A 23539-nucleotide genomic window follows, 5' to 3' on the forward strand; every position below is an offset into this window, starting at 1 on the left:
CAGTGAAGCAACAGCTTTGCAGGAAGATAAATCGTTTAATAATAAAACATTCAACTTCTTCATTAATCACGTTTTTTTGTTTTGCACTTAATATTTCATTTAGTGACTCTGCTAGTATTTGTGAAAATGCTCATTTTAACAAATGCTGATTTTAACTTATGGAAAGTTACTTTTTTTTAAAGGAAATTTAAGCCATAACAATGAAAGTTTCCAAGAAAATGTTTCCTTTTAGTCACAAATCTGGTTTTTCTTAAAGACCTAATTGCCTGATAGCATTAAGTACCATTTTTGGTCGTCTTTAATATACTCAAAAAAGACACTGACTTTGGTGGTTTTGGTTTTATTTTGTATTTTTTTTTTTTAATACTGCTAAGTTAGAAGACAGAAGAGGAAAACAAGGAAAGGTAAAAGTTTGTTAAGCACAAAACATGGCATCCTTAAGAAAATAAACCACATTTAGGTTTCTGTTTTAAGTAATGGAAACAGAAATGGACATAGTGGAACTTGTAAGCTCACACATGGACTTAGTGAATATTCTTCACAGCTTAAGCAAATTCACAGTGCCTAGTGGTGTTTTTAAGTAGCTAAATAGCGTATTTTCTAAGCCAAGTATACTCCACTGATATTTTGAAGGGGATATTATATATACACACATAACTATAAATACATATAAATACACTCATATACATAGTAAAAGCAGACATACCTCTTATCGTTTTTCCCAGTTAGTGCAAGAAGAGGGATGTGTTCAGATACTACCACCTTCTGATCGTGAATAAACTGCAAATGTGAAAACCTAGAGGAAATAGGTAGGTAGGTAAATTTTTCCTGATCCTTAGGAGAAAGAAGCCATCTTTTTTTTTTTTTTTAAAGATTTTATTTATTTATTTGACAGACAGAGATCACAAGTAGGCAGAGAGATAGGCAGAGAGAGAGGAGGAAGCAGGCTCCCCGCTGAGCAGAGAGCCTGATGTGGGGCTCGATCCCAGGACCCTGAGATCATGACCTGAGCCGAAGGCAGAGGCTTTAACCCACTGAGCCACCCAGGCGCCCCAAGAAGCCATCTTTTAATGGCCATGTCACTGCTGAGCTATATCTTTACACCCTTATCAAGAAAGTATCCAAAACATTTTGGGTGACTGTTTCCTTATTTGTATAATTATTCATCAACTTTTAATTACTAAAATTAATTTACTCTGCTTTGGAAATAAAAAAGAATGAGTAACAATTATATAGATTTACTCTTGTTTTGAAGTACTCTCACACATTACCTTCTTTGATGGTTACAGCAATATCCAGAGCTAGGTAGGACAGATCCATAACTACCATCATTTCACAGAAAAGAAAGGTAGTGGAGAGGATAAGACTTAAATAGCTGGACACTTAAAAATCCATGGTTAGGATTTTCACATTTCCTTTTCCATTCTTTATCAGTTCCTTCGCTAATGTTACTACTATAAAAATACTGAAGTTGCAATAGGGTTGGTAGGGAGGGAGGATCAATGCAAGCAAAAATGGCAATTCCAGCATGAAAGGACATCAGTGATTATCATCTGAAAGAGATGGGCAGTTTTTTATTCTCTCATCCTTTCCCAAAGACACACATTTGCTTTGTTAGGATCCCTCTGAGCTTTTTCAAAGAGCCAGTTGGTATGGCAAGTTGGTCTTTCGCTATTTAGAATACAGAACCATTTCAACTCTCATTTCTACTATAGTGCTGTCAAAAATAACAGGCATTGAACGGCCTTCCAAATGGTAAATCAGCAGAGAATTTAACTTTTCTGACCTCATATTCCTTTTAAATGGTTTTGGTCTTAACAGTTTAATAAAGGTTTTAGATAACATTTGCTAATAATTAAAATTCAAGAAATGGAAGAGGTTACCCTAGAGGTATTGCAAATTTTTATCACCTTAAAAATTTTATCACCTCCCAGAGTTTAAAGAAGTAAATGACATTAAGTTTTAAGAAAGAAACTACTTGGGGCACCTGGGTGGCTCAGTTGGTTGAGCCTCTGATTCTTGGTTTCAGCTGGGGTCATGATTTCAGGGTTCTGGCATCAGCCTGCATGGGGCTCTGCCCTCATCAGAGAGTCTGCTTGAGATTCTCACTCTGCCCTTCCCCCTGCTTCTGTGTTCTCTCTAAATAAATATATTTTTTTAAGATTTAATTTATTTGAGGGGCACCTGGGTGGCTCAGTGGGTTAAGCCTCTGCCTTCGGCTCAGGTCATGATCTCAGTCCTGGGATCGAGCCCCACATCGGGCTCTTTGCTCAGTGGGGAGCCTGCTTCCCCTTCTCTCTCTGCCTGCCTCTCTGCCTACTTGTGATCTCTGTCAAATAAATAAATAAATCTTTAAAAAAGAAAAAGATTTTATTTGAGAGAGCGAGAGAGAGCATGAGTGAGGCAGAGGGAGAAGGAGCCGCGAGCCGCAGACTCCCTGCAGAGCAGGACCCAGGCGCCCCTAAATAAATATTTTTTTTAAATTATGCTAACTGTAACTGTCCTCATTACTGCTTAACAATCATGACATTTAGGATCCCAGGGTGGCTCAGTCGCTTAAGCATCTGCCTTTGGCTCAGGTTATGATCCTAGGGTCCTGGGATGGAGCCCCGCACTGGGCTCTTTGCTCTGCAGGGAGCCTGCTTCTCCAACCTGCTTCCCCATTGGTGCTCGCTCGCTCACTCTCTGACAAATAAAACTAAAAGCAAAAGCAAAATAATCATTCTGTTCTTTCAGACCCAATCACACATGCTTTCCTCAGAAATGACCCTCACTTTACAAGGTGATTAAATTCTTTTCCCTGCAAATGGTTTTATTACTCACTACCTATCGCCATCAGTATTTTCCCTTTCTAGGCCAGATTTAGGTTCACAGCAAAATTAAATAGAAAATACAGTTTTCATATATCTCTTGCCTCCATCTTTCTGCTTTTGAAACATTCCTGGGCCAACTCTAGGATTTTATTCTACTAGGGCTTTTCATATCTTGATTCAGTCTATAATGGCTTTTTGTAATAATAACTGAACAGTTGTCCCTGAACGTTTCTGCTCAGTCATGCTATCAGGTTTTTACCTGCTGAACTTCCAACAGTGATTACCACTAGCCCATTTTAACGGCCCATTTAGGGGTGCGTGGGTGGCTCAGTGGGTTAAAGCCTCTGCCTTTGGCTCAGGTCATGAACCCAGGGTCCTGGGATCGACCCCCGCATTGGTCTCCCTGCTCAGGGGACAGCCTGCTTCCCTCCTCTCTGCCTGCTTCTCTGCCCTACTTGTGATCTCTCTCTGTCAATGGATAATAAAATCTTTCAAAAAAAAAAAAAAAGCCCATTTAAAAGCAAGGTGTGCAGGCAGTTATTGTTAAGGAAATCAGTTATCATCTTCCAACTTTCTCATGTGCTTAATGAAAACATGGTTACCGTCAAGTTTAAGAGTCATTTAGTAAAACAGTTTGTTAAAATTTTTGGTATACTTCCCAGAAACAGAAAGTAGCTTTAGTGAGTTGGTAACAGAGCCGCCTGCTAGTCAGGTGATTCCACGTTTTGTTTTCAGAAGAACTGAAGGACGACCTAGCTGAACTGTCAGTAAAAAAATTTTTAACAGATTTCTGTGTGGAAAGAAGTTTTTAAAAACTTGAGAGACTGCTATAACAAAACCTCTTTCATAGGCGTCTTCATATGAACAAGTTATCAGATTATACGTGTTTAAAAAATAAAATTGGGGCTGAATCTGTCTCATTCTAGCAACATGTGATACGTATCCACAGATAAAAGAATTGTGGAGAGGAGAACAGTGCCACCCATTTCACTGTGGTAACTTCCAGCAACATTAATAACTATCAACACATGTAATACATTCCTACTGTTTGTCAACTTAGTAGGAATAAGGACATTTCTCCATCTGGAAAAACAAGACACTGTTTTATATTTTAGCCTTAGGGTCTTGAAGTTTTACTTTCAAGTTAGTTTTCTTTTGCACATCAAATTGACACGACTACTCAGTACGTCTTGACCATTTGATCATAAATACGTTGGAATAAAGTTCTGTGTAGGAAGTAGAATCTGAATACAATTACGAATTTAAGAAGAAAGAAGAATTTGTTTTAATTAGTTCATATTTTTAAATAGAGGTTGATGAGTATCACACTGTCCTTAGATTTCAGTACTTTTCAAAGAGGGTTGTAGCATTTTATTTTTAAGATTTTACTTATTGGAGAGAGAGAGCACGAGCAGAGCCGCGGAGGGGGCAGAGGTAGAGAATACCCAAGCAGACTCCCCGTTGAACACAGAGCCCGGTGCGGAGCTCCCTCTCACAACCCATGAGATCAGGACCAAACCCAGGCTGGGACGCTTAACTGCCTAAGCCACCCAAGCCCCCTGGGATGTGACGCTTCTAAATGCCAACATCTATGATATTTTGCTACCATTTAAATTTATGAACGTTTTATGTTTTAAAAATATGCAGTGAAGTAATGCAGTTTTGTTCAATTGTTCTTAGAGGTATGCAGGGCATACCCTTTCTTCCAGGTTGTGAGATACAAGACTCAAATGTGCATCTTTTAGGTAAAGAAATGACACCTAAAAAAGTCATATCCAGAAAAGTACTTTGTTCTAACATCCCAGAGTGTTAACGGTAGTTTTTCTGGAGACTTTCCAGGGTAATTACCGGGGGTGAGGGGGAGGGCTTGTTAAAAAAAAAAAAAAAAAAAAAAGGTAATACATAGCTATCTTTCCAAATGCCTCTTAATCATAGTGCTATAAAAAGACATTCAAATGCTTTTATACAGGGGCGCCTGGGTGGCTCAGTGGGTTAAAGCCTCTGCCTTTGGCTCAGGTCATGATCTCAGGGTCCTGGGATGGAGCCCCGCATCGGGCTCTCTGCTCAGCGGGGAGCCTGCTTCCCCCTCTCTCTCTGCCTGCCTCTCTGCCTACTTGTGATCTCTGTCAAATAAATAAATAAATAAATAAAATCTTTAAAAAAAAATGCTTTTATACAACAGAAATACTCGGACTGAGGGAAGAACAACAATTGGAAAGCAGATCGGGTTTGGAATCAGACATGAGTTGAGTCCAGGCTCCACCACTGAGTAACTGGCTTGGGCCATGGGTTCCCACCCCCGGCTGCACTTCCGAGGCCGTCCAAAGTGTGAGGACAAGAGGAGGGGAGGAGTGGGGAGCTTTGCATTGTCTTCGACCAGTTCGTCCTCTGGCTTAAGGGCCTGAGGCTACTTCCCTTCAGGGCTGTACCGCAACAGGACAAGTTCAAGGAGCGTGCCCTGGTGCCGTCGGCGGATTCAAACTACTGCCCCGTCGAACAAGCCGGGAGTGGATTCCACTAGGAGGTTTCGGCCCACAGTCCCTCTCCAGAGTAGGGGCGGTCTGGGAGCAGCTGGCAAAGCTGGAGACCTTTGTGGCTGCCAGGCATCTAGAGGGTGGAGGCCACGGCCGCTGCCGAGCACCCTACAACGCGCAGGGCAGCCCCCCTGCCCCCGCCCCCAAGCACCCTCCGGCTCGATGGCAACAGCGCGGGGTGTGGCGCCCCGGGTCTCCGAGGGGAAACCGGTCCGAGGGCCCTCTCTAGCTCCACGGTCCGCGGGGCATCCGGCCGCGGCGTCTGCCTCGCAGCTGGGTCTTACACTTACCTCAAACGCGTCTTCAGGCGCCCACAGGAGGCGGCCATTCGTCAGGCGCCGCGGGCAGGTGCGCAGCTGCGCAAAGCCTGCCGGGAGCACGTGCCCACAGCCGTCAGCCAGCGTCGCCTCCCGCGCTCGGGCTTTGTTACGCCAGGCGGGCTCTGCATCACTTCTGCGACAACCCCCCCGCCGGCCCCGCCCCCAGCGCGTCCGTCACCCAGGGCAACTGTCGCCCTCGCCTCCCCGCGGAGACTTAGCTGTCGCAGGGCCTTGCATCCCGTGGGGCCCACAGAAGGGTGTGAGCGGCCGCGGCCGCTTGCCCGCCTCTGGGGCGAGGCCCCAGACCACTCCACAGGCGGCAGAGCGACAGGCCCCGCCGGGTCGGAAAGGAAGCTGCCCTGCGAGGCGGGAAGGCGTAAGCTAGAGGTAGTGTCGGCGGGGGCTGGAATAAGAGTGGGCGGGCCCCGGGGAGGAGCGGCGAGGAATGGGTGTGGCAGTGGGAGGGGCTGTTGAAAGGGCGGAGCCCTGTGAGGGAGGAGCCAAGGGAGGAAGGGGACGGTCTCGTGGGCAAGGGGTTACGTTTCACGGGAGAGGACAGCTCTTAAAAAGAAGGGTAGGCATCTTTTGTGGCACGGCAGGAGCTGCTGGATGACGAGGAGGAAGGATCTTGAAAGAAGGGAAGGAGCCTCGGGGAAGGGGAGGGGCTATTTTGAGAAAGGGAAGAGCCAGGTGTGAAGCGCCTGGGCTTTAGGAGCAACAGGTGGATTGTGTGTGTTTGATGACTTGTGCTTTCATGTAGACTTGTAAGCTGTGTGACAGCTGAGAAGACAGGCACTGCTTTACTATTTTATTACCAGAGCTAGGCATCTGATAGGCACTTAGCGAGAGAACGGGTGTGAGTGGAAAGAGCGGAAGGGTTGGAGACTGGGACTGCAGTAAAAACCAAAACGGCTGATCTGGAGGGATAATTGTATGAATCACGCCCTTAGGATTCCTTCTATGGGTCATCAAAGCTGCTGTGCTCTGTGGGCACGTAAGAAGCATGAGGTGCAAGATAATTAACGTGGAGAGATAAGATTTATACTCCTGAAAATGTGAACAAACTGTGCAAATTGAGTGGTGCATGTGCTTAACTTTGAGGCAAAGATTCAACTCCCTGCCGAGCTGTGTTCCAAAACTGTAAATTAGATTGAAGTCTTCATATCATTTTCCTTTAGAAACTATATTGCCAGTGATCAGCAGGCCCAAGACACTCTTCAGGACCTATTTAACCACTTCATATGCCTGAAGCTTAGCTCTGTATTAAGAAACTCTGCTTCCACCATAGCTAACGGTGTTTCTGTTCATTGATTTCCTCACCCAACACATGTTGTTAAGGATCCACAGGACCGTCCATTCGGCATTCTAGTTGAGACTATGAGAAGCATATCTTTCCCAGGCTGAAATTCGGACATAGATTTACGATTCCTTTAAATCTGAAACTTCCAGAAAGAAGTGGGGAGGGTGTAGGGCGTGGTGTAGAGCCAAGGAGATGGCAAGGAGTTTTAAGGGATCATAGCTTGCTTTTGACTTAAATGTCCTGGGCTTTTCACCTCTCCTGGCCCATCAACACCCTCCCCCTTAATTACCTGAGAATGTGTCAACCCAGTGTAGGAATCTAGATTAAGGCATTTGGAATCTGACCTTTTGTATAAGCAATGGCAAATAGGTAGCATGTGTGTTACCACTCTTTATTCTCTAGCAGACATCATTAATCAACCACAGAACTCTTTCCTGCGGTGGCCGAGGCTTAACATCCTTCTCAACTCAATGCTGTAGTTGTGTTGGGACTGTGTGGAACCAACAATTTGGAACCTCTTCTTCAAGCCTAAGATAGAGAGTAAATATTTTAAAAATTAATAGACATCAACATAAATGTGAATTTCTAAACTCTTAGTAGTCCTTTAAAAAAAAAAAGTTTACCTAAATCAATGGATCACGAATCGTATAGATGAGATTTATATGCATAGGCTAGATAATTCTATACTGAGGTGAATTTGTAGCCAGTTGGTAATTAGTAAACGCCCCAGTACAAGGGATAAACACATGGCATTATCCTTTACCCTCTCCTTGCCAATATTTTATCAGGGACTTAGAGGAAGTTACAGGAGGTATGCCTATCAAATTGCAAGTCTTAAAGTGGGAAGGAATGACCAAGCTGTGGGGTATCACAGTCAGACTGACAAGTATCTAAGCAGGTTGGAATGATGTCCAAAACCAACAAGAGGAAATTTTGGAAAGATCCAATCCATCCAGAGGTCTATATCTAGTGAAAAAAAAAGGGGGGGGATAAATTTGTTGCTATTTTTTAAAGATTTTATTTATTTATTTGACAGAGATAGCGAGAGAGGGAACACAAGCAGGGGGAGTGGGAGAGGGAGAAACAGGCTTCCCGCTGAGGAGGGAGCCCAGTGTGGAGCTTGATTCCAGGACTCTGGGATCATGACCTGAGCTGAAGGCAAATGCTTAACCATCTGAGCCAGGTGGTTAAGGTGCCCCAAAAAGAAAAAAAAATTTTTTTGAAGAAAATTAACGGCATGGATATGGAGTGAAAAAGACAAAGATTATTAACAATTCATGTGGGAAAAAAAGTGTAGAAGTTATAGATGACCTCCAGATCAGTGTTAATCAGGATTGGGATATTGCTTTTTTTAAAATGTAGCAATCTGGGGCACCTGGGTGGCTCAGTGGGTTAAAACCTCTTCCTTCGGCTGAGGTTATAATCGCAGGGTCCTGGGATTGAGCCCCACATAGGGCTCTCTGCTCAGCAGGGAGCCTGCTTCCTCCTCTCTTTCTGCCTGCTTCTCTGCCTACTTGTGATCTCTGCCTTCAAATAAATAAATAAAATCTTCAAAAAAAATGTAGCAATCTTTGTTCAATTAATAGGTGTAGATTTCAGATCAAAGGGAGTCAGATTTCAAAATAGGCATTTCTAGCCAGACCGCATTTGAAATATTACCCTCATTTCCAGGTACTGTATTTTAATTATCTTTATAATTATACATTATCAGTAATTATACTTTCTTAAGATGAGGGAATTTGAGATTCTCTTCTGAAGAAATAATAGCTGTCTTCAGTTATTTTCAGGATTATCATGTCACTTTTGGGGGGAACACCAGGAACTGAGGAGCATGAGTTTCAGGGTTGCACGTGTCATTCTAATCTTTAGAGCTATTGGTGGAATGAAACAAGATGCTTGTAAAGTAATAAGCTCTCAGTTATATGATTGTAAAGCTCCACAGAAGTCGAGAAGTGGTATAGAATGACCTATTGATTGACTCCAAATCTGTAAACTAGGCATAATTTTACTATCAGAAAATATGACTATTACATCCCTACAGATTTCTGCCTTTCAACGGAAAAGTGAGAATGCATACAATTTGTAAGAAATCATATATCCACTCTTTTAGTTGATCTTTGATTGCCTTGTGTATACTTCTGTTTGTCGCCTCTTACATGAGCCGGAAGATAAGAACAGCTTGAAGTCATGGTATTGGAGAAAAATTTAAAATTAAGACTGTTCTTTCCACTAACTCAATTCTTTTCTTTTCTTTTCTTTTCTTTTCTTTTCTGATTAGGAAAAGACCGCCAACATTCTATTTTAGTAGTGGAACATCTTAATCCAGTTTGAACACCAGTGTTACCGAGGAGCACCTAGCTATCTGGTATGCAGTAATCTGGCCATTTGACTAAGAATAGTCTGTTACTGACTTCCCAGATGATTTTTAGTGTTTGGTCATAAGGCATCAATACTGTTCCCATGATCCTCCCTTAAATGAATAAAGTACTTATAAAATGCAGTATTTATAACAAATATGTGAAGTGCTTATAACAATGCCTGGCGCTCTCACTTTTATTATTTAATACTATCATTACCTGGGTTTCTTTTGGCATTTTGGAGTAAAATGTGACTGGAACTTCCTCTGGTACCCTCACAGGGTCCAACTTCTTTCTATTGACTCCAAAACAGGGGCTTCCCCACTACCACATCTTTGGCCTCTGCCGCTTGTCTGTCTTAACCATCTGAGCCAGATGGTTGGCAAGTGCAGGACCAAATGCCTCACTCAGCAGACATTATATTGTCTTCCTCTCACATTTCACATATTCTCATGACATGTGAGAAATAATTGAAGTTGCTGGAGAGGGTTAACCTGACAGACATGAGTACGTGGAAACTTTTCATCCTTTTCATAGGGCTGGCTGGGACCCGAGGCAACAGGCCATCTTCAGATCAATGACCCTTCAGCCCTTTGTAGTGACAGACAGCTCTGTACCTCTGATGCAAGCCCTTTTCCTGAGAAAAGTGCTTGAACATTTTTCAAAGTGTCCTAGATCTCCTCAAGTCCATCATGGATGGGAAGGCTTCCCATCATAGAGCCTTGCTCTCGGGGGCAAAGTGAGGACATGAGGGTATATTGAGGAGGCAGGGAAACCTGTATTAGGGTCAGTATAAGGGAGATCTTCCTAATAGCGCTGCTGGATTATACAGCCACGTAGGGTGGTTTTGAAGGTCGTGATGGCCAGACTTGGCCCAGACCAGTAAGAATCAGAATCTCTGTGGATAGGTTGTGTGGTGTCATTCTTAGGTGCAGCCAAGTTTGAGACCCAGTAAATTAGAGCCACTAGAACGGGCTAAGTAGTGAGCACCCTGCCAGCAGAGACGCTTCAAGCACAGAACTTTTTTCTTATTGACTTGAACATTTTAGCTATACTTAATCCCTCCTAAATATTATCTGTTTCTTTGCTACATTAACCTCAAGTGCACATTTATTTTCTTATTTAAATAAATGGCTTTGCTTTTGATTCTCTACTTTTTTTTTTTTTCCTTTTTAACTGTATACTTGTTAAGGCTTTGGGATTTTGTGGTACAAGTGTATGGGTCATCCAAAAGAGAATGCGACTGAGTTAGGAGCTTCTTAGGGCCTGAGTAGTGACTGAAGTGAAATTTCACAAGATGAAAGGATCAGGCTGGTTTGCAGTCTGGTCCTTAATCATGCTATTCTTGGTAAACAGAATAGCATTTCTGGGGGTTTAGCCACTTCTGATATCATTTTTTTCCTTTCAGATTTCTTTCATTTCCTCTGATCTCATATTGGAAAAAATTAGGATGTCCAAAGATATTTGACCTTCCATAGGTAAATGGAACTTTATTTGCTTCAAAATGCTACTTTAAGCCTATGTGAAAAAGCCAAAATGGTAATTAAACAGATAATGTTTTAAGAAGTTACTGATCTCTACCTCAACAGAAAACTTAATAAGTGGGTTTCTGGCAGGGCTCACTAGGGTGAGAGAAAGCCAAGTGTGTGGTCCCCGGTGGCCTCTGTGTCATTATAGGCAAGAAATCCTCCAGAAGGCCCTGGCTGCCCATCAGCATGCAGCCGGACCACTGGAGGTCACTGCCTGGGCCCTGGGATTCATCTCTGTGGCTTGTGGGGTGCTCAGGAGGAGCCTCTCTCTGTAGGAAGGTACTTTAATCATGCCCATCTTAGAGATGAGCAAACAGACCCGGAAAAGTAACTTGCCCAAGGTCGTAGAGCTACTGATAGGATTGGAACCCTGGCTTTTGGGCATCCAAGTCTGCGCTCCTGATCAGGATGATAACTTTCCATGGGTGGTTCAGTCGTTTAAGCATCTGATTCTTTTTTTTTTTTTTTTAAGATTTTATTTATTTTTTTGACAGAGAGAGATCACAAGTAGGCAGAGAGGCAGGCAGAGAGAGAGGGAAGCAGACTCCCTGCAGAGCAGAGAGCCCGATGCGGGGCTCGATCCCAGGACCCTGAGATCACGACCTGAGCCGAAGGCAGAGGCTTTAACCCACTGAGCCACCCAGGCGCCCCAGCATCTGACTCTTTATTTCAGCTCAGCTCTTGATCTCAGGGTTGTGAGTTCAAGCCCTGCGTCAGGCTCCATGCTAGGTGTGGAGCCTACTAAAATCAAAAACAAAAATAAAAAGGATGACAACTTTCCTAACTCTTTGACTGATTATAAATGCCAAGCTGCATTTTTCAACCTGGACAAACATCAGTGAAGGATAGACAGTATTGCGCTCATCATCATTCCTGCTGAGACCATTACCACCATGAACGGTACCAGTGTGCTGGGGCTGCCTTGACATAGGACCACAGACCATAGATCATAGGGCGGCTTAACCAGCAGAAATGGATTGTTTCACAGTTCTGGAAGCTGGAAGTCTGAAATCAAGGTGTCAGCAGGCTTGGTTTCTTCCAAGGGCTGTGAGGGAAGGATCTGCTCTAGGCCCCTCTCTGTAGCTTACAGTCTTCTCCCTGAGCCTCTTCACATGGCCTCCCTCTCTGCGTGTCTGTGTCCAGATCTCCATTTTCATAAGGACCCAGTCATCCAGGCTGGATTGGGATGAGCACACTGACCCAGACTAGACCACATGCTCCCCAGCCTCAACCAGTGTCCAGAGTTGCCAGGAAGGGAAAGAAGAGAAAGTGGTCAGGTCACACATGCCCACCACAGTTCCCATGGTGTTTGCACAGAAGCATCTGGACTTTTTTTGGAATAGAGGACAGGGGTGCTTAAACCTATATTCCTTGCCTCGCTCTACCCCATCACGAGGGATAAAGCCTCCGCTAACATCTTCCTATCCTCTTTTGTTCAATCCCAACTTTGGTATTTAATTAAATCCATTAGTCTTTCCAAATAGCTGTATCTTTTATAGTATCAATATCCGGCAATGGCCGGTTTTGTAATATTTCTTACAGTCTATTCTGGAATGTGTCTTGTTATTTTGCGTGAGTTATAGATTCAGGTTTTTTTTCAGTTTTTAGGAAATGCATATTACAAACTAAGTTCAGCCCACATTTCATGCTACAGGAAGAAGATGTTAAAAACCTTCAGCACCAATCACAGTAATGGATCTCTGTGAGAAAAATGAGACGGAATTAGAAAATAGTGAAAATAATGAAATTCACAGCCCAGAAGAAACAGAATTAACCTATACTTGCCTGGATGAAAGAAGTGAAAAGAATCATGTTTGTTGTCTTCTCAGTATCAGTGACATTACGCTTGAACAAGATGAAAAAGCTATCGAATTTGTCATCGGAACTGGGTGGGAAGAAGCTGTGAGTATCTCCTTGACTGGGGTGCCTCAGGTGTCTGTGTTTCGATGCCAGCCTTTCCTTTTACTTTTGCCAAAACTAGTTACTACCAAAAATGTATAAGCAATGAAACATAGAAACTCTAGGAATAGAGGTAAAATACACAGAATGGTCATAGCAGTACCTTTGACTGGGTATTTGTGGCCAATTAGTGTTGGCAAGTGCAGGACCAAATGCTTCCCGTACACCAATTCATTCAGCCTCTCAACAGCCCCCGGAGGCACGTGTTATGAACAGCCACGTTGTCACACAACTGCGGGTGAGGGAAAGGGGTGCTACTGGCATCTACTGGACAGAGGCCGGGGGTGCTGCTCCACATCCCACAGTGCCCAGGATGCCAGGACACCACAAGGAACGACCCAGCTCTGTCTTAGTTCGGGGTTTCTCTAACAATACCATAGACTGGGGACATACGCAACAGACATTTATTTCTCACAGTCCAGAAGGCGGACATCTGAGATCAGGGTGCCAGCATGGTTGAGTCCTGGTGGGGGATCCTCTTCCTGTTTTTTGCTCACATGGCCCTCCTTGGTGGTGCAAGTAGACCCTTTATCTCCGCCTCCTCTTATAAGGGCACTAATCCCCATTTTGAGGGCCCCGCCCTCTTGACTTCATTAACCCTAATAACCTCCAAAGGCCCCACCTCCAAATACCATCACTTAGGGGATTTGGGCTTCAAAATAGGAATTTGGGGGGAGACAGTCATGCAATCCATAATGTGCCCTAAATGTCAGTGGTGGTGAGGTTTGAGGAACCCTGATCTAATTGGTGTATTTTACAAATACGGAAACTGAGGTCAAGACATGGCAGAGCAATTCCCCCAAGTCCACTTGACAGTGGAAGGAGGGGTCTTCTGCAGGCCCCTCCTCTTGTGCTATCTCTGGCACTGCCCCGCCGGCAGCCGGTGTCCCCACAGGCTCATGCCAGCTAAGGCAGGGTTACAGACAATTCTATTTGAGGATTTAAAACTTCCCAAGTTTAGAAGGTTCGGTTTACTATCAAAAGGAATGACTTATAAATGTATCTATCCAAGGGCTGTTGGAAAAGAGTTTTCTATTAACTGGAAGAAAGGCCACATGTGCCCCATGCTGAGAATCTGTTTGCGGCTCAGTCTGTTGGGGACGATCGTGCCATGCCATCTGCTCCCGCCTGCTGCCTGTTGCTCTTCACTCTCTGCACACCCATCCTCCCTGGCTTCTCGGGCCACCTTGTCCAAGGTATCAGGGGCCTGTCCCACCAAAGCCAGCTTCCTGCCCGGGCTTATGGTGCTTTGATATTTCCTGAGCTGGTGTTGGGGACCTGTGGGCCAGCATTTATATGAGGACAGAGAACACTTTGCTGGGAGCAGTTAGTGAGAGTTTCCTATGTTTGCAGAGCCCAGGGGCCTCTCAGGATGGGGTGCCCCAGGACTGTACGTTTTTGACCCAGAGCAACCCAACCAACATTTAGCTTACCTATGACAGCCTAGCTGTGAGAATCAAAAGAGTCAGGGGTCATTGACCCCCATCTCTGGACTCAGATCCCCTGCCAGACTGCCAGAACACCCTGGAGACATAGATCCTCTGTAGAGGCTCACCTGGGGTGTTTTTAAATCCACGTGCCCAGGTCCATCTTGTGAGTATGGGCTTAGTAGGCCATGGTGGGGCTCAGGAGTCTGGATTTTTAGGCAACAGCTCAACGTCAAACAAGTAGAGAACATTTGCTGGCTCCTGGTCCACCTTAACAGATTGAATAGAACATCTGTAAACATCGTAGAAAGATTAAAGTTCCAGAATTTAGATTTCCCTCAATAAGTATCCACCTGAGTAAAAGCTGGCCTGCTACAAAGCAGAGCCAGGAGACACATCCCCCCCTTGTCTGGTCAGAGGAAGGTGGTGGGAGGGTACAGGAGGGGCGCTCAGGAGCATGGGACTTGTCTCATTTGAAGCCACCTACCGTAGAGAGGCCGGTTAGCCTGAGGATCTGTCAGTTAATGTGCTGGGACTCTTCTCTGCAAAAGCTGGAAAATCGCCTGGGAAGTCAGGGTCAAGAGCAGTGAGGCCTGAAGCAAGCAACATGGTCCTCTTGAAGACCCAGCACCAACTCAACAGCACACGAAGGGACAGAGTTCCAGAACAGAAGCCGGAAGAGGAGGCTGGGAGAGGTGTCCTTAGGCGTCTCAAGAGTGCAGCACAGGGCAGCGACCTTACAGCCCCCAAATATAATTGCCATCTAAGAATTAGGACTTAACTATGCAAAAGAAAATAGGCGGGTTTTTTATTTGTTTGTTTGTTTTTGGTTGTCATATATTTGAGGTATCCCTGTGGCTTTGATAAGGCCCAGAACTTTGGAATAAGAAAGATCAGTTTCAGATTCACCACTTTGACAGCTAACCTCGGGCAGGGCTCCTGTCCCCTAGCGCCCAACTTCCTCATCTGTAAATTCTGGCCAGAGGGGTGTACGAGGAGGACAGGAATGCCCGATTCCGTGTCAGGCACTTACTAGCCTTTTTGAAAAAGCAATGCTTCCCATTTCGGAGTTTGGGGGGCTGAGCACGTGCAGCAAGAGGGTGCAGAGGTCCAGAGTGAGTGATGGTGGAAGGATGTTTTTGTGCAAGATGACTGGAGAGGCTGGCCCCGTGGTTGGGCCCAGGAGACATTGTGCTCCTCACAGCTTCTCACTGTCCCCTGCATGGGAAAGCACAGACCTTCTGAATGTGCCAGAACTTACCATTGGCTATAGTAACATTTTGAAGGGCAGTGTCCAACTCTGTATCCTGGACATCAGAATACCTAAATTACAGTGCTGTGGCGTGGGTTAAATGAACCAATGCCAATACCAGTGGATCCTTAGCTTGGTGCCTGAAACATGGTAGAAGCATGGGAAATATGGTTTTTTGTTTGTTTTTGTTTTGTTTTGTTTTGTTTACATATAAGGTTGCCAGATTTAGCAAATGAAGACACGGGATGCCTGGTTAAATTTGAATTTCGGTAAACAGTACCTAATATGTTTACTATTAAGTGAGCCTCAAATGTGATCCTGATTTTTACCTGGCAGCTCTGTTTAACTGTGACATTTGTGGCAAGCTCAGCCAGGGGACTCTAGGTGTGGACGGATTGGGGGGCAGGTTGCACAGGGGTGCTGGGGGTACCCTGGCTGCAGGGCCTGCCTCTGCTCCTTGTCTCTCCCTCCAACCCCTCCACACAGCAGTCTCCTAAGGTGTGGTAACAGAGCCCGGCGGTCTGAGAGAGCTTGGTAGGGAGATAAGTACAAACAGCTCTGATTTTATTTGAAGAGTCCTGACTTTATTTATATTTTTATTTTTAAAAAAGATTTCATTTACTTATTTGACAGATAGAGATCACAAGTAGGCAGGGAGGCAGGCAGAGAGAGAGGAGGAAGCAGGCTCCCCGCTGAGAAAAGAGCCCGATTCGGGGCTCGATCCCAGGATCCTGGGATCATGACCTGAGTCGAAGGCAGAGGCTTTAATCCACTGGGTTACCCAGGCACTCCTCCTGACTTTATTTTAATGTGCATCTGAAAACATCTAGAGTCAGCACATCGAGATGGCCATTTATAGATATTTTTGCTTAGTATTTTAGTATTAAATCCAATTGCTAGTATTTTAGATTAACAGATACTGTTAAAATGCTATTACTATGAGGCTAAAATAGTATTAAAATTTAAAAAAAAAAAGGTGAGTCAATTTTAAGAGAAATACCAGTTCAGTTAGAATGGCCAAAATGGGGCTGTGGCCACAGCTGGACAGCTTGAGTTTGGGCAGCTCTGCCGGGAGTAACATGCTGCTTTATTTGCAGGTCCAAGGCTGGGGAAGGACTTCTCCAACTGCCTGCATCTGGCCCAGGAAGAAGCTTAAAAAGGCGAGGGTGGGAGAAGGTGCCAGTAGCTGCTTACTCTGTGGCAGTCTCTCCCAAGGGAGTGCTGAGGCCAGGCCTCAGGCGGAGGCGGAGAAGTTGGGGTCAGGGGCTCCTGCTGAGGTGGGTCTGGAGAAGGATCAAGGCAGCCCCTCCCAGATTCGGGGAACCTCTCTGGGCTCCGCCGCCGCCACCACCACCTCCAGGGAGGTTAGCAAGATCTGCTTTCCCCGCTGCGGTCAGGGAGAGAAAAAGAGTCTGCAAATAAAGGAGTTTATGTGGTGCAAGGAAGACTGGGCCACCCCTGAGGCTCTTAGGGGCAAGGACCCCAGAAGCCCCAGCAGAGGTCCCTCCATCTCAGACTCCTTGACTTCCAGGGCCCTTTTAGTTCTGCCTCCCCTGAAGGCTTCACTCCCAAATGGCTTGGATGTTCTGGGTAAGAAGAGTAAGAACTTCTTGCAGCCGGAGGAGAAGGTGCTGAGTGTGGAAAAGGATGAGTGTGTGGCTTGTGCATATGGATTGAAAACAGTTGATGGGAAAGGTGAAAAGAGACCCATTGAGCTGGCCAGTCACCCCAAGGTCAATGACACACTGCCTTTTCCTCCCCGGGGGGCCCCGACATCCCTGCTGGCCAATCAGGAGCGGTGCTGCCTGCAATGGTCCCTCCTGCCTGAGAAAAACCTGGTGTGCCCTCCCGACCCCAGCAACGTGCGCTATCTCGCCACTGTGCGGCTTTTGCAGAAACACGGAGTACAGAACTACAAAGCCAAATTCAAAGCCAGGGAGCCAAGACCTCCCGTCAACACCCAAAAGTGCATTCTCACGGAGGCCAAGCAGGAACACAGGCCCCAAACGTTGGAGACCAAAGTGTTCCCGAGAACTCTCTTGCCGTCCCTCACCGTGAGCAGAGTTGTCATTCCTGTCTCCGCTCACAGACTGCTCTGAGTTTCCACAATAGAATTCCCTGGGAATAAGCACTGTTTGAATTCATTTATCCTCTCCCTGTCTCTCTCCTGCCCCGTCCCATCCTTCCTTCTTTTCTTCTCTTCTTCCATACTCTTACCACCCACCTACCCTCCCCTTGCCTTTTTTTTTTTTTTTTCCAGTAGAACCAGGGGAAATGGAACTTCATGGTATGGGTTTTGATTTATTCTCAAAACCCTCATATTTATGTGCCCTGCTTCCGTTGCTGAGCCATTTACAAAATGCAAACTGTAAAGCCAATGTCAGCCTCTGCCTGCCTTATCTCTCTACTCCCCCTAGAAGCCAAGTGCATGGTTGGGACTCTGAAGGGCCTCCCTCAGTGATTCCCTTGGCAGCCCCATGCCAACTGGCAGGGGCTCGCTCTGCCCCACCCTGGTGCCTTAAGCTAAGTGTAAGCGCTTATTTTCAACCAAATTGTTTCCTGATCTTTTGAACCAAGCAAATATCTGTCTGTTGATTTCTTTTCTCTTGCAGCAAAGATCTGAAACATTGCTTTAATAGAAAACTCCAGCCTGTGCCCAAATAAATATCCTGTGTCCGAGGTGTCATATGCTGGTATCCACGGATATATCATATCCACTACTTGCTACCCATCCCAGGGTTTCATATGCTTATGTGATAGCCTCGTGCTAGTCTCCAGGTCTGCAAAAGTTTTAGCTACAGCTCTATAAGGTCCATCCTGGGAAGCAGGTTAAGAATAATTATTTGAACAGAAAAGTCAGTGTAATTATAACTGTCACCCCACAAGCTTCCTCCAGCCTTACTTTGCATCTAATTTCTGGGAACTTACAACCCCACACAGACACTTGTGGAATAGGGGTGTTATTTTCTCCTTCTTCCCTTCTTCTTCTCTCGTTTTACCTATTCAATGCCTATTTCCTGAAGTTGTATATAAACATTTGTAAATGAGTTATGTTTTAAGTGCCAAGTAAAAATGCTATGTAGAGAAATGCTCTGCAAAACCATTTTGTAACATGAATAACCATTTAGCCGCTCTGTAATTACATAGTTTGCATTTGCTTAAGTAGGTTGTACTTGAACTCTGGACTTCCTGTCCCCTAAATGATGGGTAGACAGAATATATGACTGTATTTCTAAACGCCTGCTTTCCACAATTGGTCTTTATAATGCCTTTTCTCTTAGTTTTAGATTTCTTTATTGTTTTGTGATTTATTTACAAAACACCAGAAATGCAGAAATGATTATAGTACAATGGTCATTAAAAGGTGTGTTTTGCCTGCTGAGGTTGGATACCTTTTTATAGTCTAGAAGCAATTTTTAGCCTCTACCCACCTCTTCTTCTCTGAGTGAAGAAACCATCTGGATTCTGCCTACAAGAAACTCTGACTTCAAGGTGCCTGGGAGACTCAGTGGGTTAAAGCCTCTGTCTTCGGCTCAGGTCATGATCTCAGGGTCCTGGGATCAAGTCCCACCTTGGGCTCTCTGCTCAGCAGGGAGCCTGCTTCCCCCCACCCCCCCGCCTGCCTCTCTGCCTACTTGTGATCTCTGTCAAATAAATAAATAAAATCTTAAAAAAAAAAAAGCAGCTCTGATTTCCCACTGTATCTGGACCATTAGGTGCTGGATCCCGTGCTGTGTGAGGACCCTCCATTTCTGGCAGCCTGCCCACCTAAGTCAGTGGTTCTTCACGCCCCCTCTTATGAATAGCAAGATCATGACTAAGCTCAACATGTAAAACAAGCAAGAGTGTCGACTGGGGGAAGCGTGTCGACCAGCATGAGCGAGGGACAGAGCCCATCAACTCAGCCCAGAGGTGCCTACATTTTGAGATCTTAAGGCAGTCTGAAAACGCTAAGTTAAAACAAAATTTTTTTTTTTTTTTTTAAGATTTTATTTATCTAACAGGCAGAGACCACAAGTAGGCAGAGAGGCAGGCAGAGAGGGAGAGAGGAGGAAGCAGGCTCCCTGCTGAGCAGAGAGCCCTATGCGGGGCTCGATCCCACGACTCTGGGATCATGACCTGAGCTGAAGGCAGAGGCTTTAACCCACTGAGCCACCCAGGCGCCCCATTTTTGTATTTTTTTTAAGATTTATTTATTTCACAGAGAATGAGAGAGAGAGAGATAGCACAAGTAAGGAGAGGGAGCCAAAGGGAGAGGGAAGGGGAGAAGCAGACCCTCCACTGAGCAAGGACCCCTGTGAGGGACTTAATCCCAGGACCCTGGGATCATGACTTGAGCCAAAGGTAGATAATTAACCAACTGAACCACCCAGACACCCCCAAAATATTTCTTAAGAAAAACCTTTTTGTTGAGATAAGGGTTATAAATTCTATAGATTTGGGGGTAAACATAATGATTTAGAATTAAGAGGAGGGCTGGTCTGAACAAAGGAACCGCCCAAATTTCAAGATGTGCAGTATCCTTTTTTTTTGAGCAAATAATTAGTTTGGCTAGCAAAATATTGACTAAGCATCCTCTATGAATAGATAGATATGAGGGTTTTGCCTTGGGCATCTCTTTAGTTAGTTTTTCAGTTAACCTGATTAAGCCCCACTGGGATCGTATTTCCATCAGCCTGGGTTTAGCTTGTTTTCTGTGGATAAAATCACTGTAGGTTTTGCCCATTTCCATTCAGATTAAATCTGAATGGATTAAGTCCTCGTTAGGATTCTAGATCACCAACAAAACTTGCGGGCGAAATTCTGCCACTGAAGGGCAGTAAGCATGTGACAATGGCAACAGCCCTCTTCCTACCTCAGGGTGATGGTCTTAGTTAGGTTTTTGGATCCTTTAGTCCCCTCTAAACCAAGCATAGAGAGCTATCTTTCATCTCTCATTCTATTCGTTTTGGATGTCTCATTAATCAAATTTTCCAAACCCCTATTTTTCTCAAAACTTTAAAAATCACCAAGTGGAACTGTGGCAGCACCTGACACAGGCTCCTGCAGGGCCTGAGGTCACCTTCTGGGTGAGGTTGGGTTGAGGCCTGGGGTTGCTGCTGGGGGTTTGGGTGATGGCAGGGAGGACCTGAAGGGGCAGGAAACCTGGATAGACAGAATGTTTCCTGACAGAGATGCGGGGGTGGCACTTCCGAAGGGCAAGAGGAAGACTTTAAATCAGAAATAAGGTCAGGCTATGTTTGGACAAGTACGTAGAACTCTGGCTACTCAGGGAGACCTTCCCTAATTTTTAGTTGTACTCTTTTTATTCTGGACGTGGTCCCCTTTCATGAAATTTACCTGTACTTGAAGGACCGCGCTATAAAATGATTGGAACCCAGAATCAAATGGGCTTTCTCTTCCTGCCTCCAAGTTTAAGAGCTTTAGGACCCGGAGAGATCACAGAAGCCCAGCCCATCTCTCTGGGAATCCCCAGCTGGCCAAGGCCAAGATGCATGACTGGAGAAGGTCTCACATCTAGGGATTTTTGGGGTGTCTGGGTTTGGGTCAGGTGCAACCTTGGTGCTGCAGTTTAGGGGCTACTGAGAAGCAAGGTGGGGAATAAACAGAGGGGCTCCTGTGGCTATGACTGAGGGTGTATCAGGGCAGTCGCTAGTGCCCCAGGAAATACTCTACCAGTCTGCCAAACTTACTGGGACACTGGTGCTAGGAGACTCAGTGCCGGGCTCCTGATGTCCAGACTCAGCTCTGCCCCAAGCTCTACTACCAGCCACACAATACAACAATGCCTTTAAAGTTACAAGACACTAAGAGTGCTAAGCCCCTTCTGGGAATGAATTATTCTCTTTATCCTGGGCAAATGCACAAGTGTCAAGGATCTTTTTCTCCTTCCTTTGTAACAGGACTGGATAATTCTTCGTAGGGACTGTTTTGTACAGGGTAGGATACTTAGCAGCATCTCTGGCCTCTATCCGATAGCTGCCAGTAGCATCCCTTAGTCGCAACAATCAAGAATGCCTCCATACGTTACCAAGTGCCACAAGGCAAAATCAGCCTAGTTGAGAACCAATGTTCTAGGGAATTCAATCTCTGTTTGCAGCTTCTCTGACAGTTTTACTTACCGAGCACAAGCCTTGGCATAGGGACAAAGGAAAAGTGGGCGATGCCTGGATTGCTGCCTCCTGGAAAGCACAGGTGCTCTGAATCTAAAGCCCTCTGGCGCTCTCAGTGTTGTCTTCGTTCTTCAAGGTCTTCTGGTGGTGCCTGCCTAGGTTCCCTGTAACAGGAAGCAACCACAAGCTTTTTCTCCGAGACCATCTCATAATGACAGCGGGCCCACTTAGCCAGTGCCCAGAAAAGTTGTCAATATTCCCATATTTTATCTTTTGAGAACGTGCATTATTGCTTTGGCAAGGTTTTCAAGGGAATTCTATGATGATAAGCTGATGTATTTACACATGCTATTATTCAGAATTCCCTACTGTTTAAGCAATACTCTCAGCATTCACCATTTATGCTAAACCAGCGTGAGTACTATATATGTATATGCTAATAGCACATATACCACTCCTTTGCCACTGGCAAACTGATACATCACACATATATATGAAAATAGTCCTTGTTCTCGATTTAGCTCAAACTAGAAAGCTTTCTTCCCTGTGTGTTTTTTAAAATGAAACAATCTCTCTGCTTATGAAAACTTTGACTGTTAACTTGAAAACATACCATGAACTAGTCATATTTTTAATACCATAGGACTGTTTACCAATTTTATTTTAGGCTGCATGTATTCTAAAGAAAACCAGAAATCAAACATTTATTTGGGATAAATACCACCAGTTCTGATACTGTTCATGACTCTATGAAGGCTTAGTTTCACTCCTCATGACTGATTTCTCTCATGTAATTCCAAGAAAATGGAAAGCCAGATCCTTATTGTGATAGCTAGAGAACATTAAATCTGAAGACTTAGGCACATTATCTCGTTAGAGAACAGTGATTTAAATGGTTTTAAAATAGAATACATCTTACCAAAAAGGTAAAAAGAACAAACAGCAGCTTACAATTAATAGCACTACACTTTCACATTTAAGAAAACAAATATTGTTCCCATGAACTGAAGTAAGGCAGTATAAATCCCATATTAATCCCAAAGCATGGCTGGCTTAAGTTTGGATGGTTTCTAAAAAGTGTACTTTAAGGGGTGCCTGGATGACTCAGTCTGTTAAATGTCTCACTCTTGATTTTGGCTAGAGATCAAGCCGTGTAGGGCCCAGCAGTCTTCTTCTTGCCCTCTCCCTCTGTTCTCCCCCTCCTCAGGCTAGTGTGCTCTCTAAGTATTTATTTCTTAAGTGTACCATAAAATCTTAATTTCTGAAGGCTCACTTTATTATTATTATTTTTAAAGATTTTATTTATTTGACAGAGAGACATCACAAGTAGGTAGAGAGGCAGGCAGAGAGAGAGAGAGAGAGAAGGGGATGAGCAGAGAGCCTGATGCCAGGCTTGATCCCAGGACCCTGAGATCAAAAGCCGAGCCGAAGGCAGAGGCTCAACCCACTGGGCCTCCCAGGTGCTCCTAAAGGCTCACTTTAAATAGGAGATGTTACTGCAGTGCACTGGAAGGTTAAATACCCTTTGTGATTACTTAAGATGTTTTGACTTCTGCCGCGTTTTTATTACAGTACAAGCTCTACATTTTCTGAAGTCACTAAATTTCTCGTTCCAGCACAGGATAAAGAAGATAAAGAGGGGGATGACTTTCAAATTCAATCCTAAACACAAACATGTTTGAGAGGCAATCATAAAACCAAACAAGGGATGGAAAAAGCAATGGAGCACCAGAAAGCAGAGAGTAAAAAAGCTTCCAGCAAAAGTAGTAAAAGATGCCATGCTTGGAATAAGGTCTTACTGACACATGCCATGCGAAGAAGCTCATGCCTTTATGACAAAAAAACAAAAACAAAAACCCCCAAACAGCAAAATAACTTTGTTCACATTGAAATGACATATATACTTTTGAGAATAACAAAGTCACCATGGAGATA

The 23539-nt window shown here is 44.6% G+C and overlaps 1 protein-coding gene across 5 annotated transcripts; it reads left to right on the forward strand.

Annotated features, from left to right (window-relative positions):
* The first annotated feature begins 5962 nt into the window (after positions 1-5962).
* Positions 5963-18926, forward strand: CUNH16orf46 (chromosome unknown C16orf46 homolog). Of its 5 annotated transcripts, none has more exons than XM_032853896.1 (5): positions 5963-6054; positions 9246-9332; positions 10733-10802; positions 12508-12755; positions 16589-18926. In XM_032853896.1, exons 4-5 carry the CDS (start codon positions 12546-12548, stop codon positions 17588-17590), a joined length of 1212 nt encoding a protein of 403 aa, XP_032709787.1. In that variant the 5' UTR covers positions 5963-6054; positions 9246-9332; positions 10733-10802; positions 12508-12545; the 3' UTR covers positions 17591-18926. The 5 variants fall into 5 exon arrangements, with proteins under 5 accessions (XP_032709787.1, XP_032709786.1, XP_032709789.1 ...); XM_032853895.1 differs by lacking the exon at positions 5963-6054 and adding an exon at positions 6196-6241; XM_032853897.1 differs by lacking the exon at positions 5963-6054 and adding an exon at positions 9141-9151.
* Positions 18927-23539: the final 4613 nt, after the last annotated feature.

Source organism: Lontra canadensis, unplaced genomic scaffold (genome assembly GCF_010015895.1).
Source record: "Lontra canadensis isolate GAN:19392208 unplaced genomic scaffold, GSC_riverotter_1.0 scaffold8, whole genome shotgun sequence".
In the NCBI taxonomy this organism is placed as follows: Eukaryota; Metazoa; Chordata; class Mammalia; order Carnivora; family Mustelidae; genus Lontra; species Lontra canadensis.

Bases quoted from the DNA above. Each gene is read 5' to 3' on its own strand.
- CUNH16orf46 (XM_032853896.1), top strand. From the start codon at position 12,546: ATGGATCTCTGTGAGAAAAATGAGACGGAATTAGAAAATAGTGAAAAT. The intron at 12,756-16,588 runs GTGAGTATCTCC...CTTTATTTGCAG, and splicing joins GAACTGGGTGGGAAGAAGCT to GTCCAAGGCTGGGGAAGGAC.